This window comes from Carcharhinus amblyrhynchos, chromosome 4 (assembly GCF_965287045.1).
Source record: "Carcharhinus amblyrhynchos chromosome 4, sCarAmb.v2.hapA, whole genome shotgun sequence".
Taxonomy (NCBI): Eukaryota; Metazoa; Chordata; class Chondrichthyes; order Carcharhiniformes; family Carcharhinidae; genus Carcharhinus; species Carcharhinus amblyrhynchos.
In genome coordinates, this window is record NC_137327.1 from 52547467 (window position 1) to 52568566 (window position 21100).

The 21100-nt window shown below is 42.1% G+C and overlaps 2 protein-coding genes across 5 annotated transcripts in view; one reads left to right on the top strand and one right to left on the bottom strand.

Moving 5' to 3' along the window:
* prmt7 (protein arginine methyltransferase 7) overlaps window positions 1–12472 on the top strand; it is a 50739-nt gene extending 38267 nt beyond the window's left edge. For 2 of the 3 annotated variants that reach the window (XM_080187147.1, XM_080187149.1), the window contains one exon: window positions 1169–5261. In XM_080187147.1, the coding sequence (XP_080043273.1) occupies window positions 1169–1330 (162 nt within the window). In that variant the 3' untranslated portion in view covers window positions 1331–5261. Of the gene's footprint in view, window positions 1–1168; window positions 5262–7040 lie in introns of those variants that run through there. The other variant, XM_080187148.1, reaches the window with a different exon arrangement.
* A 13-nt stretch (window positions 12473–12485) lies between these two features.
* Window positions 12486–21100, bottom strand: part of smpd3 (sphingomyelin phosphodiesterase 3) — a 370308-nt gene continuing 361693 nt past the window's right edge. For both annotated transcript variants that reach the window (XM_080187151.1, XM_080187150.1), the window contains exons 6-9: window positions 20802–20891; window positions 19330–19393; window positions 15795–15957; window positions 12486–13322 (exon numbers count right to left, since the gene is read on the bottom strand). In XM_080187151.1, the coding sequence (XP_080043277.1) occupies window positions 13221–13322; window positions 15795–15957; window positions 19330–19393; window positions 20802–20891 (419 nt within the window). In that variant the 3' untranslated portion in view covers window positions 12486–13220. The remainder of the gene's footprint in view (window positions 13323–15794; window positions 15958–19329; window positions 19394–20801; window positions 20892–21100) is intronic.

Here is a 21100-nt window from a genome sequence, read left to right on the forward strand (position 1 = left end):
CTTCAGAAGGTTAGGGGGCATGGAGTTGGGGGTAAGGCATTAGCGTGGATAGAGGATTGGTTGTCTAATGGGAGGCAGAGAGTTGGTATCAATGGGTGCTATTCTGATTGGCGTTTGGTGACTAGTGGAGTGCTGCAGGGATCGGTGCTGGGGCCTCAACTACTTACCATTTATGTAGATGATCTGGAGGAGGGGGCTGAGTGTAGGGTGTCGAAATTTGCTGATGACACAAAGATAAGTGAAAAAGCAAATTGTGCGGTGGGTGTAGAAAGTCTGCAGAGGGATCTAGATAGGCTGAGCGAGTGGGCGAGGACCTGGCAGATGGAGTACAATGTTAGCAAGTGTGAGGTTATCCACTTTGGCAGGAATAATAGTAGGAAGGATTACTATTTAAAGGGCAAAAAGCTGCAGCATGCTACGGTGCAGAGGGACCGGGGGTCCTTGTGCATGAGTCGCAAAAACCCAGTTTGCAGGTGCCGGTGATCAAGAAGGCAAATGGGATGCTGGCCTTTATTGTGAGGGGGATAGAATATAAAAGCAGGGAGGTCTTGCTGCAACAGTACAGGGCACTGGTGAGGCCGCAGCTGGAGTACTGTGTGCAGTTTTGGTCGCCGCACTTGCGCAAGGATATTTTGGCCTTGGGAGTGCAGAGGTTCACTAGGCTGATACCGGAGATGAAGGGGTTGGACTATGAAGAGAGGCTGAATAGACTGGGTCTGTGCTCGTTGGAGTTTAGAAGGATGAGGGGGGATCTTAGAGACGTGTAAGATAATGAAGGGGATGGATAGGGTAGAGGTAGAGAGATTCTTCCCGCTCAGAAAGGACAACAGGACTAGAGGGCACAGCCTCAAGATAAGGGGGGAGCAGTTTAGAACGGAGTTGAGGAGGAACTTCACTCAAAGGGTGGTGAATCTCTGGAATTCTCTGCCTGTTGAAGTGGTGGAGGCTACCTCGCTAAATATATTTAAGACACGGGTAGATAGGTTTTTGGTAGGCAAGGGAATTAAGGGTTATGGGGAGAAAGCGGGAAAGTGGAACTGATCCACTTCAGATCAGCCATGATCTTATTGAATGGCGGGGCAGGCTCGAAGGGCTAGATGGCCTACTCCTGCTCCTATTTCTTATGTTCTTATATTTGTTGTTCAATTTCTTGTTTTGCTGTTGACAGGGTGACTGCAACTGGAACCCACATTGCAAGCAAGGCGTCTACTTCCTCAACTTGGTGACTAATCCCAAGACATTAACTGATAGGCTAAGTTCAGTTGCCTACAGTGTGACCTTTCATCCAGAGACTGGCAAGCTAAGCATGGATTTCAAACAGGCTCTATGAACAGCTGCAGCAAGTTGAAGGAAGAGTGATGAGGCACAAATGATGCTGCACTTTGAATGGTTTCAACAACTGGAGAGTAGCCTCCTTCAAACACCACAGTAAATCTGTACAGTTCTGAAACTAGGCTCAAATGTTACTCTTCTGAATCTTATGGACCTTCAGCAAGATTGGCTTGATGTTGGCATTTTCAGCTGAGTCAGGGATTTGAGCTGCACTCCAAGAGTAGAGAACACAATCTGAGCAAGTACAGTGGCAGTGCTGCATTATTGGAGATGCCAGTTTTGGTATTAGACATTAAACTGAGACTTCATCTACTTGCTGAAGTTGTTGTAAAATGTCCCATGGCAAGATTGAAAGGAGATTAAGAGTTGCATGCAAAGCTTTCATTTCTCAAACAACACCACCAAAACAGATTCATTCCTCTAATTTCTGTTTGTGGGAATAACAGTTCAAAACTAACTTGTTGACTCTGAAGATGCTCTACAAATGTAGATATTTTCTGTTCAGATAGGAACTCAGTTTAACACCACATCTTCAGTAGTAGACTGTTGATTGTCATTATGGGCAGACAGCATTGGTGCTACATCCAAAATGTGTTAAATTGTACAAAATGTCTTCTATTTAAAAAGCAGACTTATTGTTGTTCATGTGCTGTCTCCTTTCCTCAGATTAATGTAATTCTGTAAATTTCCATCTCTAAGTTTTGTCAGTATAGATTCACACCTATTGCTGTGTGTGGAGCCGATATTGATTCATCTGCCCTGTGTTGTATGTTTTCAAAGAACTGTAAATCTACCGAATGTTAGTGGTTAGTTTTGTGACTTTGGACTAATCCTGTTTCATTACACATGTACCACATTTCCCTCTTCAGACTAGCATTTGCTCCTGACTCAAAATTGTGGATTCAAGTTGCATTCCCAGCATTGTAATGTATCATGCAGACTGACATTCAGTGCAGTACTGAAGGAGTGCTGCATTGTTGGGTCTTTTGTTAAACTCATACAAAGAAGAAAGGAAAGTACAGCACAGGAATGGGCCCTTTGGCCCTCCAAGCCTGCACTGACTATGCTGCCCAACTGAACTAAAACCCCCTACCCTTCTGGAGACCATATCCCTCTATTCCCATCTTATTCATGTATTTGTCAAGATGCTCCTTATAAGTCACTATCGTACCTGCTTCCACTACCTCCCCCAGCAGAGAGTTCCAGGCAACCTCCACCCACTGTGTAAAAAAAAAACTTGCCTTGTACATCTCCTTTTAAACCTTGCACCTTGGTAATTGACTTTTCCACCCTAGGACAAAACTTCTGAATATCCACTCTGTCCATGCCCCTCATAATCTTGTAGACTTCTATCAGATTGCTCTCAACCTCTGTCATTCAAGAACGACACAAAGTACTTGTTCAATGCATGGGCCATTTCCTTATTCCCAGTTATTACATCCCCCTTCTCATCCTCTAAAGGACCAATGTTGACTTCAGCCACTCTTTTTTTATATATTTGTAGAAACTTTTGCTGTCTGTTTTCATGTCCTGAGCTAGTTTATTCTCATAATTCATCTTACTTTTCTTTGTAGTTTTTCTTAGCTTTCTGTTGACTTTTAATATTTCCCAATCCTCTAATTTCCCACTAATCTTTGCTACTTTGTATACATTTTCTTTCAATTTGATACCCTCCTTTATTTCCTTAGATACCCATGGCTGATTATCTTTTTTTCCAACAGTTCTTCCTTATCCTCCAGTTGGAGTTGCAGGCTTTTGGGCACATTAAGCCCTGCTCACAGGCTTGTGCAGTGAGCAGTGGACTCGCTCAAAACTTTGCAACCATTGTGTGTGTGTGTGTGGCGGAGGGGGGGGGGGGGTTCCTGAAAATGTACCCACTGACACTTAGACGCCAAATCGTAAAATACTGCCCTGTGACTCTAAGTCCAAAGGGAGCAATTTAGCTGTGACTCTAGAAGAATATAGGAAGTGCAAGGGCAACTTAAGAAAGCGATTAGAAGAGCAAAAAGGGGGCATGTAAAAGCACTTGCAAACAGGGTTAGGGAGAATCCTAAAATATTTTATAAATACATTCAGGGGAAAAGAGTAGGGCCCTTAGAGACCAAGGGAGCAATATATGTGTGAAGCTGCAGGATGTTAAATTAATACTTCTCTTCAGTCTTCACTCAGGAAAAGGAGAACACTTGTGTTGAATTCAGGAAGAGGGACTGTGAGGAACTTGCACAGTTTGACATGGAAAATGGGGAGGTATTGGAGGCTCTGATGGCTTAAAAATGGACTTTAAAATAGACAAATCCCCAAGCCCGAATGAGTTGCATGTCAGACTACTGTAGGAGGTGAGGCAGGAAATTGCAGAGACTCTGACAGAAATTTTTAATTTCTCTCTCCACTGGGGAAGTGCCAAAGACTGGAAGATGACTAATTTTCAAGGACGGTGCTAGAGGTGAACCAGGAAATTACACTGAATAAGGAAACTATTGGAGAAAATTTTGAAGGCAACCATCAATATTCATTTAGAAAAAACATGGGTTAATCAGGTTTTGTTAGAGAGTTGTCATGCCTAACAAATTCGTTAGAATTTTTTGAAAATGTGTGGATGAGGGAAGTTCAGTTGATGTAGTATGCATATAAGCTTTTGATAAGGTCACACATGGAAAACATTGAGAAGGTTAAAGCACACGGAATTCGGGGAAACTTGCTGAGGTGGATCAGAAACTGGCTTGGTAATAGGACTCAAAGGGTAGTGTAAAAGGCTGTTCGATAGACTGGTCGCAGGTTTTCAGCAGTGTAACAAAGTTCAGTTCTGGGATCCTCATTGTTTCTTATATACATAAACGATAGAGTTGAAAATGTGGAAAGAATGATAAGCAAGTTTACTGACGATACCTAGATTGGTAGGATGGTTAAGAGTAAAGAAGATGATTGTAGTTACAGGAAGATATAGGTTGATCAGATGGGCAGAGCAGTGGCAGATGGCATTTAATCCTTACAAATGTGAGGAGATGGATACAGAGCTGGTTCGGTCATAGAAGACAGAGAGTAGCAGTGGAAGGGTGTATTTCTGAATGGAGGACTGTGACTAATGGCATTCCTCAGGGATCAATGCTGGGGTGGAGGAGATAGCCAAGAAAGCATAAGACATGCTTGCTTTCATCGGTCGGGGCGTTGAGTTTAAAAATTGGTAAGTCATGTTGCAGCTTTATAGAACCTTTAGTTAGGTGCACTTGGAATTTAGTGTTCAATTCTGGATACCACACTACCAGAAGGATGTGGAGGCTTTGGAGAGGGTACAGAAAAGATTTACCAGGATGGTATGTAGGGCATTTGTTATGAGGAGATGTTATAGACTTTCCTCACCCCTCCTCAGTTGTTAGTGAGACCTTTCTGTGCAAATGGCTGCCACATTTGTGGCAGTGATGAATGTAATTGCAGAAGTTGGATGTGAAGTATTTCTGAGAGCTACAATAAGTCATTATTATAATCCCAGATTTCTTTATCTCTTCCCCGTACTAGAGATTTAAAGATCTTTGTCTTCCAATAGATATGACTGATGATGGAATTTCAATTTGTTAGAGCAATAGTTGTTGCCTTTATTCACATGCTATCTTTATTCACATGTTGTGTTGCACTGTTCATTACCACTGGCAGTAGGTGCAGCTGTGGTTGAAGGAAGAATGTAAGTTGTTTTTGTGCTGGCCTTCTGTCCCTTATCAATATGATTCACCTCAAGGTTCTGCACATCATCAAGAACAGGCTGATCCTTCACAAAGGGTGCTTTGTGCTTCATTGCTGAGTGTAATTCTAGACTGCTCTAAGAATCATGGTCAGTATAAGTTCAATGTGTCACTCTGGCTCTGAGATTTATCCTTTATTTGTTCAACCATTCTTGCTGGAGATTATTAAACAAATATCACAAGCTGTGTGAAATATCTTCTGTCAGTTGCGTCTTGCTTGATGATGTGCAGGTGTCACTGACCTGCCCAAGCTGTGGGACCACAATTACAACAATGTTGAGAACACACTAATCACTGTGCTGATTAAGTCATGGCGCAATTTTAAAACTGTTTCTAGAACAAGCAGGTTCCATCTAGTGGTTGATGTGTATAACACGGCTTCTCCTGCACTGACCTGCAAGGTAACTCTGGTATCAGCATTAGGACGTTTTCTGATTGATTGATTGTTCCTCCAAAGTCTCAGCTTCCTGTGTATCACCTGGTCTGGTACTGAGCTGTATTTGTCAAGAAGGTCAGTTTGTATTAATCTAAGTGGGTTATTACGTGACCACTGCAACTGGCCTCAACAGGTCTGTGTTTGTAAAGGAGGAACATCCTAATGTAGTGATTAGGGTTGGGAAGTGTGTGTATGGGTGTCTAGTGAGGTTGGAGAAGTGTCTGAGCTCTAGGCTGAAGTACAAGATGTGAGGTGGGGGTTAGCACGCTTCGTGAAAGAAGAGACATGAGCTGTCATGGTCAGTTACTCTAAACAAGCCACTACCAGCACCTCCAGGTGACAGTTTTAATTCTACTATCCTCCATGTACCTCATCCAATGGTGGCATCCTCTCCTTGGTCAAAAACTTGGTTTGAGCACCATTGATCTCACTGTCCTCAGATTATAAAGGGTGACAAATTAGATCCTGCTTTACTCAAAATAAAGTAATGGAGCTGTAGATTTATGCATCCCCATCAGTGTGGGGTAAATGTGGGACCATGTGTTTTGATGTGTTTGTTGGCTGCAGGCTCTTTCAGCATCTGATTGTGTGCCTGGTGATTTTGCCCTTTGTGTTGCAGTCAGCAGCCAAGGCTCTCGACCCATAGACAGATTGTGTTGAAGAAAAAGGACTCTTGACACTGAGTCATGGCTAACAATTGTGCTTTTCTTTACTGATAAAACAGGTTGAATACACTTGGAAAAGATCCATGGCGGATTACAAAAAATATTAAAACCATTTCTTTGATTCTAGTGAAAGCAGTGGAGAGGAGTGGTACAAAAGTGTAATCTGGACAGAGTAGAAAACAGCAGTCTGGAATCATACTCACAGGAACATCGGTTGCATGAAGAGAACTCCATGTCACTTAACCCAGGGTTTACTCACTTCCTGGGAAATCTAGAGGGAGGGGACTTTTTTGCTTCCATTTCCTCCATAGAAATTGCATTTCTTGATAAAATGAAGAGACAGATTGTCGGTGTTAATATTTAGTCAGAATGACCAAGGAATGTAAAAGATTGTCACTTTACTCCTCTCTGTTTCTACAACAATTCTTCATCTCAACTTTCAGTTCTGAAGAGGATCCCTATCTAGCAATTAGCTTGTATTTTACTCTTAACAGAGACAGACTCATCAACTCTTACGCTTCCAATGTTTTCTGTTTAATTTTATTTGAGCCCCACATCTGTAGATCTGTTTGTCAAATCCCCCTGTCCAGAGCCTGGAACCAATCAGCGATCTGAGTGCATCATCCTTATAGATCAGGTGACACATTATTTGTTGCTATTTGTAAGTTCCATTATCTGTTCATTCCCCTCCATCCAGGAGCTAGTTTTCCACAATAGTATATGGAGTTAAGTTATAAACCAGCAATAGTTTCACTGAATAGTGGAACAGGCACTGAGGGCTGAATTGCTTAATCTGGCTCCTATGTTTCAATTCACTGCTTTAGCTAGGCTGCAGAATAATGATGGAAAATGCAGTATCTTTTTATCTTTTAGAAGGCCTCTTAAACTCAAGTCTTGCCTGAAGGATGCAAAAAGGGGTTCCAATTCATCACCTACATGGAATATCTACCCTAGCTTTGGAAGTTCTGAGGTCATTGTACTGAGAGAGTGTGATTAAAGATGACATCTTTATGAACTGCATGTAAGTTATGCTACAATAAACCCATGAGTTTATGAAATGAGACACTATACCTACTGAGTCATAATTTTAGATTTTCCTTCCAAGGTGAATACCAGATTGCAATTTTGCAAAATTATCTATTAAACATGCAGCATACTATAGATTAACACTGAGTTAAGGTGTCATAAAACCAATAGAAATACTTGTGTAATCTGATGCTAGGATTAAGGGCGGATTGTACCAGACTGATAACATTTCTGCTCTAGATTAGGTGTGTGTTAGTTCATAGATGTGTTATGTATATAAAATATGTGTGCATACTTACAGAGATGTGTATTATGAATGGGTCAGATATACCTCCTGATGAATTTGCTTCATCCAAGAAATTGTCCACAATGCAATTGCTGGTTGCTTGCAAGTGTAAGATCACAGATTGAAGCCAGATTTATGTTATGTATGTAGATAGTATTGCAAGAAGTTGCTCAACTTGGTCAATTTCAAAATTCTTAATATAGAATCAGTGCTATTGTTGCAGGCAGTTCCCCAGGCCTCCCTGCTAATCCTGGAGTATTTCAAAATCTTGGGAATAGTCAGAAAAATTAACTAATTTAACTGATTTGTTAAAATATTTTGCATGCCTCCATTTGTCTCTCTCATGGCAAGGGAGGCTGTATAGAGTAATGTGCAAGGCAAGGGTGAACAATGGGACTGGTTGCAGGGAATAAACTCTAACCTTTAGTCCAGGATCAGTTGAGACCCATAGAGTCATGTATGGCTACAGCACAGAATGAGGTCATTCAGCCTTGTGTCTACCCGCTCTCTACAAGAGCAATTCATCTAGTGTCACTGCCTACTTTTTCGCTCTGATCTTGCAAATGCTTCAGATAATGATCCCATTCTCTTTTAAAAGCCATGATTGAATCTATCTCCACCAAACACTCAGGCAGTGCATTCCATAGTATTTATGAATAGATGTATGATGATAGAGATTCATGATAGAGCAGAATGGTGGCACAATTGTTAACACTGCTGCCTCACAGCGCCAGGGACCTGGGTTTGATTCCTGGCTTGAGTCACTCAGTGTGGAGTCTGCACATTCTCCCTGTGTCCGCATGTGTTTCCTCCAGGTGCTCTGGTTTCCTCCCATTGTATGAAAGACGTGCTGGTTAGGTGCATTGGCCATGCTAAATTTTCCCTGTGTACCCAAACAGGCACTGATGTTTGGCGACTAGGGGAGTTTCACAGTAGCTTCATTGCAGTGTTAATGTAAGCCTACTTGTGACACTAATAAATAAACTTAAAAACTGTTTAACCCTCTATCGTGACCTCCATTCCTTGATTGCAGCTGTGTGAAAGTCAGACAAACTTCATTCAGATAACCATTCTTTGTGAAATCAGTGCAAGACTTGGTACAGATCACCAGATTTAGGAAGGGGTCGTGGAAAAATTGTGTTGGCAGTTGTAACAACAAGTCTCCTCTTGCTGAACATGTGCTGAATGTAAGCTTGTATTCTTAAGTTTTCTGCCTCCCTAATCACGACATCCTGGATGCATCCATATTCTGTGCATTGGCTACAATGATGATGCAAGATGGATAGTCAAGTTTTGCATCCACCAAAAACCACCTGTGTACCAACACTGCTTCTTTCAGCAGTCATCTTAAATCAGTGGCCCTTTGTTCAAGATCCTGTCACAAATTGAGGCAGTTTCTTTCTTTCTACTTATCCAGATCCTTCTGCCGTATACTTTTGCCAAACCTTTCAAACTTTCTGTATGGAGAACAGCCCTATCTACATAACTGAAGCTTGTCACCCTGGAACCATAATCTTGAATCATTTATACACTCTCTGTCTTCACTTTATTCCAAAAGTATGTGGGGTATGTTAATGTGCAGATTAAAATCAAGCCATTAACACTTAACCTGAGCAGCCCCAGTGAATTCATTGTTTCATAGGGTCTGGATGTCTGCCATTTAAGGTTTCACACCTGATTACAAGAATGGAGGATATACAGAAGTTCAGTTGTGATATTGCTCAGTCCCCTCAGGTTTTGGACTGGAAGGCAATGTAAGAACTGATGTGAGCATAGGTATAAACCTCAAGACAGTTTTTAGATGCAGTCAAACTTTGTTTTCTCAGGTGGATGTGCAAGATCACACAGAGAAAAGCAGGACTGTTCTCCTTCCATGTCCTGGTCAATGATTTGTGTCCCAACCAAAATCACCAAAACCGATCTAAACGTTATTACCTTGCAGTTTGTGGGTGCTTGCTGTGCACAAATTTGTTCTTGCATTTTCTACACTACAACAGTGATTGCACTCCAAAAAGTATTTAATTTAAAAGCACAGTGTTATATAAATGCAAATCTTTTTTGAATAACTTCTATACAGGATTTCCAGTTTTAGATATCCAACGTTACTATAAAAAGTTTGAGAAAATTTGAGATAAAGCCATAATAAGTGGCAAGAGGTTTGTGTTCTAAAAGTCTGAAGATTGTTTTGAGGAAGGAAAGATGAAACAAAGGAGGAGTTCTGTCATAATGAAGCCCTGGGACAGCATGATTTGAAAAAGGGATGCCATGCTACCTGGCTGATTTAAAGACAAAAATATTTGACAGAAATAAAGAACATTTAGCAGCCGGTGAAGCAGCTGGCGCTCAGTCCTAGGGAGTGAGTTTTCTTTCAAGAGGCCAACACACCAGATGCTCATCTCAAGCTGTTCCTTGGGAACTGGGCCTGCTGGGCAAGCTGCCGAGATGGCTGAAAGTGACATTTAACATAATCATGTCTGTCCAGCAAGTCTCTATGTCACACAGAGCTACTTGTGGCTAGTGACTCAAAGCCACTTCCCGTTCTCTGTGCTGTTTGCAACAGCAAAGTATGTTCCATTTAAAGGAGCTATTCCTGACCCTGTACTAATGAACACAATCTGTAAATATCAAATACGTATTTGGTGCCTTTCAGGGACACTGATACCATACCTCAAGCAAAACTGGTCTGGCAAAAGACTGTCGTTGGCCAGACAAGCACAAGGATCTCTGCTTATGGGGAATATTCAATAGCATCTGAAGGCAGAGATGCTTGGAGTCTAACTACAGACCACTGCATAGGACCTATTAGACATTCCAGTGCACTGTCTGCTTATAGCAGGAACTAACCCCTGACCCTACCGATGAAATACGTGCTGTGGATCAGCCACCCAATATAGACACTGTCCAATTGTCATTTCCATTTACTTTTCTTTGGAAACCACAATTGATTCTGGTTTTGTAAAATGTAGCTGATGTGCAAATCAGCAGGAAATTGAGCTTTCCAACCCATAGTTTACTACTGTGGATTGGGAACAGGATCTTATCTCGTAATACTACAATGGAACAGTACCAGCAAGCCCGCAAGCTAGCTATCATTTCAGTTCTGTTTCTGTTGTTGTGTTGTTCTGAACTCCCTTCTACATAACCACCACCCCATAACTTTGGAATTTGGGGTACATAAGACCCGGTCGTGCTGGTTTTACAGCAAATCCCTCCCACAACCTCCTTGTTCCTGTCAGGCTATTGCTCAATATTATTCTACAAAGGTCTAGTTTTGGTTACAAGAAATAAGAGAATTCCAGGGATTTCGCCCTAGATAAACTTGTCTCTTAGATGCCAGTTACAAAGTAGGAAAAAGATCTGAGGCATGATGGGGAGCAGAAAAAATGGAGACATACAACTAACATGCCAGAAATAAAAAAAAACTTGTGGCATATTAATTCATACATGTCACATGAATTGTGACATGGCTGAGTAACCTGAAACCCCTCTGGACAGGATAGGCAGTGGTCACTGTTATATTCCTCAGGCAGTATGGACATTGTTTTCTGTTGTACCTTTTCACACATGGTCCCCAGTGCACATGGATGTATTACAGACAGGGTCAACAGTGCACACTGGCTATCATACACATAGAGTCTGCAACACACATTGATATATTGCTCTCACAGGATAAGCAGTGCACACTGACATATCACCCACAGAGCACTTTGATGTATCATGCACACAAGATTAGCAGTGCACGTTGATGTATGACTCACTGGGTATCTGGCTCATACTAACATATCACTCCCAGGGTAGACAGTGTACACAGTGCTCACTGGCATATAACAGACACAGAGTCAGCTGTGCATGCTGACATAGCACTCTCACAGGGTAAGCTGACATATAACCCACATAGAATCCGCAGAGCATACTGACATATCACATAGGGTACACCGTGTACACTGACGTATCATGCACACACTGTCTGCAGTGTGCACTGACGTATCACTCACTGGATACACAGTGCATACTAAAGTATTACTTATGAGATACGCACTTCACACTAGCATATCACTCACATGGGGTACATAGTGCATACTGACATATTATGCCGGGTATAGAGTGCACAGTGACATGTCACTCACACGGTACACAACACATATTGTCATATCACTCACACAGGGTACACAGTGCACATTGACATATCACATACAGAGTACATAGTGTACACTGACATAGCACTCACACAGGGTACACAGCACACATTGTCATATCATTCGCACAGTGCACACTGACATATCACTCTCATGGAGTACACAGTGCACACTAACATCACTCACACAAGGTACAGAGTGCACACTGACATCACTCACATAGGGTACATAGCAAACATTCACATATCACTCACGCAGGGTATGCAGTGCACACTGACATATCACACATGGGGCATGTGGTGCACACAAAGATATCATTCACAATGGATACACATTGTACACTAACATATCACACATGGGGTCTGCAGTGCACACTGACATATTACTCACGCATGGTCAACAATCCCCGGAAAGGGTTGGCAGTACTCATTGCTACACCCTACAGAAAATGTTAGTCATGCCATCTGTCACACCCCTCACACGGGGCCAACATTGTATCTGCTGATAGTTTGAGGATTCCATTAAGAAAACGTGAAAGATGCATTTTAAAATTGTTAACAATAGCGTATGCTGCAGTGTGCACATATGTGCAAAAGCATAAACATTCAGCATTGAAAATGGTAGGTGTACATGGACCAGAGGGGTCTGATTGTCACCCAATATCTATTCACCAGACTAAAAGGAGGATTGCTCTTTACCTTGGGACCCTCAGTAATGGTCCCGTTGGTCACAGTTTAGCAGTCCATACAGAAACCACAAAGTGAAACTAATATTTACATTAAGCTTCCATCATAAACTGGTCTCAAATGGGGGAGGGGGGGGTCACATTAAACTTGACAAAATCTAGGAGCACAATAATTTTTTCATCTCCCTATTTCACCATTGCTGACTCTGCCTGAGGAATTTGTCATGTAACTGAATATGTCAGAGGTCAAAGGTCATCCATTCCTTAAACACCAGTGGAGGGCCGGGTTCATGTGGCTGATTAGAGCAACAATTGAGAGAAGGATCCACAACTGTATCTCGGTGGCTAATCACATTTGCCTGTCTGTTGTTGGTTTTATATACACAGATATATACACAGACACACACACACCTTTAGGGACATGCACTAAAACTGTAGGGAATGGGACACACACTAACACATAATGTGTCATTGCCATCTAGCCATGCTCATTGAAAGGCAAAAATTGTGACAAGATTCCTTGAAGGATATACAAAGGATTATGCAAAAAAAGAAAGGAACATCAAACACATTCACGGATTAGTCACAAACTAAGTTGTGCTAAGCATTTAGAAAAACTGAGAACACTTCAAGAATGGCACTAGTCCAAGGCAGTGAGGAATATCTATGTTGTCTTCACTCTCCACTGTTCTGGGAGTCCACAGCAAGGCCTCAGCCTACTGAAGTAGAACAGGGAAATAACCATCTTTAATCATTGCCCACGACACCTTCTTCTAAATAATTTCTATAGACAAATCGAGTGGGAGGCCTCGGGTCTAGGTTTGGTTGGGTGTCATCCTTATCTGTGCACCTGAAAAACAAGCCACCCTTGTTCCCACACAAATAACATTTTCCCGAATGGTTTCCACAGTCTGTTGAAGTCAAGGGTCTTCCTCTCCAGTTGATACCGAGAGACGCATAGCTACGGCCAGATGATCAGTCAAGCCAGCCAACTGGGTGACAAAGCTGAACTCTTCCACTTCCTGTACAGAAGCAGACAACAGGTGTCGGTGTTATGGTGATCAACAAATGTTACAAACCCCTATAGATTTTACCTGTTCATCTTTTGTTGGCACCTCACATATCAAGTAGTTCACTGCTTTGTGATCCCCCCCCCCCAGTTATGTTTTTGTGTCTTTTCATCTTATACAGTGTATAACTGTTGCCTTGGGTCCATGGGATCTCGGTAACAGCTCAGTAAAGTTGCTAATAATAAACAGCCTTTGTACAAAATGCGTCAGCTACTGTAACTATTCTCAAAAAGCAGTTGGGCATCACAATATCAGACTTCAAGTGAACTAGTGAATATATAATAAGGGAATGAGTGAAGAGAAATGTTGTTATCCAATGTGTTAAATGTGCACCATCTGAGTTTCAAAAGAAAATTGGAACAGGAAAAGCAATTACATGAGTGTGGGAAAAGTTTAGGGCAGTGAGACTATTTCAATAACTCCTTTAGAGAATAGGCACAAAGAACTTTTCTGCTGTGCAATTCCAAGATACACATTTATAATGGATAGACTAAGCAACTTTGGGAAAGAAAATAGTAGAGAGACTCTCCTTTAGAAGATCTCGTCAACCAATCGTTTGTGTCTTGGTGGTCAACCCTGTGCTAAGCATCACCTGCCTGTGGCTGAGGAGCCCCAGTCTGACAGGATAATCAATGCTGCACGTGTTGCAGATAACAACAGTGGTTGAGAAGGTATAGGATTCACTGGCCTTTATTTTCTCCAGCCTGAGCTTTCAGTTTCTCTTTCCTCTTCTGATGCCACTCTGAGCAGTCAGCCTCCAAGGGTGATGGCTGTCAGTGGCAGTCCTCCAGTTGCCAGGATCGATTTCTGCCATCTTTATATCTCAGTTGCAGATATCCTTGTAACTGAGGTATGGATGTTCAGCATGTCATGACCCAGAGCCCTGCTCACCTTAATGAAGGTCTTTGGGTATTCAGCTGTCATCCATCCAAGCAAAATATTATGGATGCTAGATATCTTAAATAAAAACAGAAAGAACTGAAAAAGCTCAGCAGGTCTGGCAGTATCTGTAGTGAGAGAAATGGAGTTAATGTTTCAAATCCAATATGATACTTCTTTGGATCCAAAGAGGCAGAAATATGGTGGGTTTTATGCTGTTGAAAAGGCAGAAGGATTAGATGGAGTAGAAAGGGAAGGTCAAGAATAGGTTGGGGGGTGTCAGGGAAACTAAATTACAATGGTGTCATCAAAAGGCAAAGAGAGTGGGAATGGTAGTTGTAAAGGACCAAATCATCTTAAGGGCAATTAGGAATGGGCACTAACTGCTGGTTTAGTCAGCAAGGTTCACATCCCTTGAATTAAAAAAAGGATCCAGAGTAGGTGTTAATAGCAGAATAAAATTCAACTCTGTTTGAAAGCAAAATAGTAGAAGATGCAGGCTGGCATTAGTGGATAATAAAAAATGGTGAGGACAATCAGAACCCTATTGTGGCTCTGGGAAGGGTAGACTAATGTTACCACAAAATGCATCATCCTCTCCCTGTTCCATCCACTACACCCTAGTCTACTCCTCTATCATCACCAACATCTCATTCCCTTCCTACAGCACTTTCCCATGTTATCACAGGAGATATAAAACTCTTCCCTCCAAGGCCCCAAACATATCTTTCAGGTGAAGCAGTGATTTATGTACACTTTTTTCTGTATTAACATATTTTTCTGTATTAACATATTCTGCTTTTTTGCTTTCAGACAGCAATGACCTTTATTCTGTTTTCAACACCTAGCCTAAAGGACAATGTTTTGCTCGTTTACTGCTACCTTTCCTTTTTTTTATCTTTTGTTCGATGACATTATTGTAATTTAAACCTCCTCACTCTCTAACGTTTCCCTAGCCTTTTCTTTTTTCTCCTCTTGGTCCTCCATCCTGTTCAACAGCATAACACCTATTACATTTCTGTCTTTTTTCCATTCTTAAGAAGAGTTATATTGAACTCAAAATGATTAACACACTTTCTCACTCCAGATGCTGACAGATCTGCTGAGTTTTTCCAGCACTTTTATTTTTAGCCAGTGTAATCATTGCTGGCTTAGTAGTGAGTATATACTGATGGTATTGGTACGGTCCAAGATCTCTGAGTTGCTGACCATGTCCCACTAAGAGATGCCAGGAATACCACTATGTTCAATACCTGCAATTGCTTCTTTGTCCAGATTCGTCTATGTCCCCTGTATCATGTTTCCTATGGGAATTATTCACCCCTCTCCTGCAAGATCATGGAATGATACAGAACAGAGGGGTTCATTTGACCCAAGGCCAATGCTTCAAAAAGATATCCAAATTAGTCTCATTCCCCTGCCCTTTCTCCATAGGCTGTGGAATTCTTGCTTATTCCAATTTGAGATGATGCCATTCACTGCAACTGCTAATGGATCTTTTCTGCAGTTTCCCTGTCAGGTGGGGGAGGGTTGTGTGAACCGTACCACTTTCCAGTCAGGGTTGAGGCCTTCTTCAGAGTAGAGCGCATAGTCGATCCTCCGCCCACCGTTTTTGAGTGGTACCTTTCTCCCCTTCTGACAAGACGGATTGTTCTTGCTGTTGGAGAAGACCAAGTACTCTCTGCGTCCCTCTTCACTCTCCAGAACCCTGTGAAGAAGGTGAAAGGTTATGGTTCAATATGATCTCTTGTTGTAGTTCAGTCTTCTCTAAGTCTGATGCTGCTGGAATTAAGTAACACTCACTGAAAATGTTTTCTGTGCAGTTGTGTATCTTGTGAAATAAATCCATTTGTTTATAAAGGCAAAATACTGTGGATGTTGGAATCTGAAACAAAAACAGAAAGTGCTGGAAAATCTCAACAGGTCTGACAGCATCTGTGGACAGAGTTATGTGAAGGGTCATCCAGACTTGAAACATTGGTTCTATTCTCTCCCTACAGATGCTGTCAGACCTGTTAAGATTTTCCAGCATTTTCAGTTTTTGAAGCCCATTTGTTGGTTTGCATTTGGTCTTTTTGGACTTTATCCTACTGTTTATCCTCCTGCCCTCTGCAAAAGAGGAGAAACATGTGTGCAGACACTTGGATTAGCAGACCACAGACAAAGAGTAAGTGCTACAGTCCCTGAGTCATGCAATCATGTAACTGGATAGTGGGCAACAAAGGTTACTCGTGGTAAGGTAACATGAGGCCCATTTACCTGAAGTACTATCTAGTACAGGACCAAAATTTACTACAGGTGGTCACAGTAACAATATGGTCATTCAGTGTGGCCAATATACAACCAATATAGTTGTGACTAGAATTTTGTGTACAGTTCTGATTGCCACATTACAGGAAAGATATAATTGCTCTGGAGAAAGTGTAGGGGAGATTTACAAGAATGTTGCCAGGGCTTGAAAATTGCAGCTATGAGAAAAGATTGGATAGGACAGAGGTTGTTTTCCTTAGAACAGAGGAGGTGGAAGGGTGACTTAATTGAGGTGTGCAGGATTATGAAGAGTTGAAAGGAAAAGCTTGATTCACCTAGCGGAGAGGTCAATTATCTTCATCCAAATGATGCTGGGCAACTGGAATTTACTGCCTGGTTTCGTGGTGAAAACAGAAACCTGGATCTGCACCTGAAAGGCTTTGGACCAGAAGTTGGAAGGTGCCATTAGAAAGGGCAGCTAATTTTTATTTTTCATATAGCGCAGACAGACTGAATGGCCTTTCTGTGCTGTAACATTTCTATGGCATTGGTTCCCCTTTATCTGCCTTACTAGTTACGCCCTCAAAAACTTTGTTAAGACTTTATTAATAATAGATTCCAATATTTTCCTGACAACTGATGCCAGGCTAATTGGCCTGTAGTTCCCTGTTTTCCCTCGACTTCCTTTATTGAAAACAATGTTATATTTGCTAACTTCAAATCTGTTGGGACCATTCTACAATTCAGGGACTTTTGGAAACTCATAACCAGCTCAACCACTACCCTTCCAGACACATCTGTGAGAACTGGCTATCACATCCTGGAATTTGTCAGCTTTTAATCCTTCAGGTTTATCCAATATATTTTCTATACTAATATTAACTATTTTAACTCCTTACTCGTTTTGACCCTTGATCACTGTCTCTTTCTGGTGTGTAATTTGTGTCTTATACTGTGAAGTAATTAGGAAAGCCAGTAGAATGATATTGTTTATTGTGGGAGGAATTGATGACAAAAAGTAGGGAGGTTGTGTTTCAATTGTACAGGGTATTGGTGAGGCAACATCTAGAGTAATGTGTACTGTACTGGTCATCTTATTTAAAGAAAAATGAAAATGCATTAGAAGAAATTCAGAGATGGTTTACTAGACCAATACCAGAAATTGGTCCATTGTCTTGAGGAAAGGCTGGAGTGGTGAGATTTGTATCCGCTAGAGTTTAGAAGACAAATGGGCAACTTGATTGAGACCTTTAAGATCCTGAAATGTATTGACAGGTTGGATGTAGAGAGGCTGTTTCCACATGTCAGAAAATCTAGAACCAGGGGTCACTGTTTAAAAATAATCGAATCCAGGTCCCTGGAGCTGTGAAGCAGCAGTGCCAACCACTGCGCTGCCCCTTATGATTTTTAATTATCTCTATCATATCTCATATCAGCCTTCTCTTCAAGGATAACAGTTCCAACTTCTCCATTCTATCTCCAGCATTGAATTTCCTCATTACCTCACCTTTGAAATACTTGCAAAAATCCTTAGAAACTTGTTTTAATGCTCCTGGCTAATTTACTGTCAAATACAATTCTTCCTTTTTACCAACAGTTTGGTCATACTTTGTTGCCATACCTTTTAGTTCTACAGGAACTGTATTTCTCTGACCATGTCCTGCCATCAGAGAATTTTCTGATGGCAGGTATGGAATTGGAAAGGCTGCCCGTCCCAAGGAAGTGGGCAATCAATTTCCAGAAATAAAAGCTTAATTTAACAAAATAGGTGACATTTTGTGGATCAACCTTGCTCCAGGAGGATGCTGCAAACTAAATGATGATGTCTTCTCAGCAGCAGATGGTTTTTTGAAAGCAAAAAGAGGACCATGGGTAGAAAAGGACATTGTGCGGCCACAGTGATCTCCCTGGAGTGGTTTTCCCCAAACAATTTTTCTTTAAAATTTTTTTGCATACTTCCTGCGGAAGACAGGGTCCCTGCCTATCCCAGAAGTGACCACCCCTCTGGTGTTGTTGCTGAGATTGCTGAGCCACCTGCCCTCTGATTGGGCTGGCAACTCTTGGGAACCAGCTGACGTCCATAATAGGGTAGCTTGTATGTATTTATCTTCCAGTTGAAAAGTTCAGAGGAACATTCCATCAGCTGTATGTGCATGCTAGCAGCATACATTCCCTGCCAATGTTAGGTCATCTGCCCATTTGGCAAAATTCAGGCTCATGTTTCTGCATGTCTCTGCAATGATTTGATGTAAAATAATTATCTCTATTTGTGCTGCTAGTCCATGCTCATCTAAATACGAATGCTTTGTGCATTCAGCTAGTGAGCCTTTAATTTTATGTTTTTGCAATTATCCTTTGCTGATGCACTATTATTGTTAAACTCTGTCCCTGCCTGTTGCACTCCATTTGACTTGAGACAAATTGCTGCACCATTTTATTGCCCCAACTTTTCTCTTTACTGTAAGCAGTACTGGAGTTAATACAGAGGTCACTATTAGTCTGATCAGTATTGGGATTCACACAATAGTCCTTCAAGCTGATCAGTACAGGAGCTGATAACAGTGGCCACTATTAGAGTGATCCCATTTAAGAAATGATACAATTATCATTGTTGGTGTGGTTACTCACTTTGGTCAGTTAAGGAAGTGATACAACCGTCACTGTGTGGGCTGTACAGCAAACAATATAGTATTACTGTCAATGTGGTCAGCCGTGTAAAACAGACATTGATGATATGAAGCTGCCTGCTATTAGTCTTTCTCCTATACTGAGAAAAGGTGATCTCCAAAACAGAAAATCTTGAGAAAGGGAGTGAAGGCAGGGCACTTACTTTTGCAGATTATCTGGTGTGATGGTGTCTTCATCATATAGTCCCTCTGGGTCCATTAAAGTACCTATCACACAGACACATTTCATATTTTACAGGTTTGATAGCAAACACAAACCACTCAGCATAAACACATGGCAGAGAGCTCAGTGACAAGGGATTAAACATTCTGAAACATGATGGATTCTGACAGACTGAAAAAAACATATTGTAGCTGCAAGAGCAGGTCAGAGGCTGGGAATTTTTTGGCAAGAAACTCACCTCCTAACTCCCCGAAGCCTGTTCATTTGCTACAAGGCACCAGTCAGAAATGTGAGGAATGATGCCTCTTCGCAATCTCTAATTTCTGCCATGGATTTCATAGATATTTTGGACTGCAGCAGTTCATGAAAGGGTTCATTACCACCTCCTCATGTGCAATTAGCAATAGGCAGCAAATGCTGGTTTCCAGTGATGCTCACATTCCACGAATGAAAAGACTGTGCTTTATTTTTACAAGATCTTGTTTCTCAGAGATGTTGGTATAAGAGACCAGGGCTTCAGATTTAGGAACTGAAGCACTTGCACATTCTTAGTTTAGATTGATAGGTTCCTCATTATTTGAATTGTACCCACTTGTGCCCTTTTGGCCTATTAACCCTACCTGCATTACCAATGCTCGTTGAAGTTTGCTTTTCCTCATTACTTTGAAGTTCAGCTTATTCACCTCCTAACTGATGTTAAATCACATTCATGGCACATTTTCCACACTTCATAAACACAAACAGACTTCTGTTACAGATAGCTGTCTGAGTGACACCAGGGGCAGGATCCCACTGTGCACAACAGGATCCCCATGTCCCTCACTGAGCCCCATGTCTCTCACCCTCACTGAGCCCCATGTCCCTTATCCTCACTGAGCCCCATGTCTCTCACCTTCACTGAGCCCCATGTCTCTCACCCTCACTGAGCCCCATGTCCCTTATCCTCACTGAGCCCCATGTCTCTCACCCTCACTGAGCCCCATGTCCCTTATCCTCACTGAGCCCCATGTCTCTCACCCTCACTGAGCCCCATGTCCCTTATCCTCACTGAGCCCCATGTCTCTCACCTTCACTGAGCCCCATGTCTCTCACCCTCACTGAGCCCCATGTCCCTTATCCTCACTGAGCCCCATGTCTCTCACCTTCACTGAGCCCCATGTCTCTCACCCTCACTGAGCCCCATGTCTCTCACCCTCACTGAGCCCCATGTCCCTTACCCTCACTGAGCCTCATGTCTCTCACCCTCACCCTCTCACCCACTGAGCCCCATGTCTCTCACCCTCACCCTCTCACCCTCACTGACCCCCATGTCTCTCACCCTCACTGAGCCCCATATCTGTCACCCTCACTGAGCCCCATGTCTCTCATCCTCACTCAGTCTCATATTTCTAATCCCTTGCCTTTACTGTCAGGACAGAGCACACTAGATGTTGCTGTGGGATATTCACTCACCGATGACCCAAGGCTGCTCCTCTCCAGGGCCTAAGCGGCAGGGATCCTTGTAATGGGTGAACAATGAATGTTGCTGTTCCAGCTTGTCTTCTGGAATATTAAACAGGTCAAGATCACAAGCAGTTTAATATTAGAACACCTAAAGGGGATCCACCTTTCTGAAGAACTGTTCATTGACTTGCTTTATTGTACCATTACAGACTGGTGACATAGGACCAGATTTTTGTCAAGGAAGTGGGTAGTAGGATTTGGAATTTTCCTGACTCTGCAATCTCATCTCTGTCCTGGAGGAGCTGCCC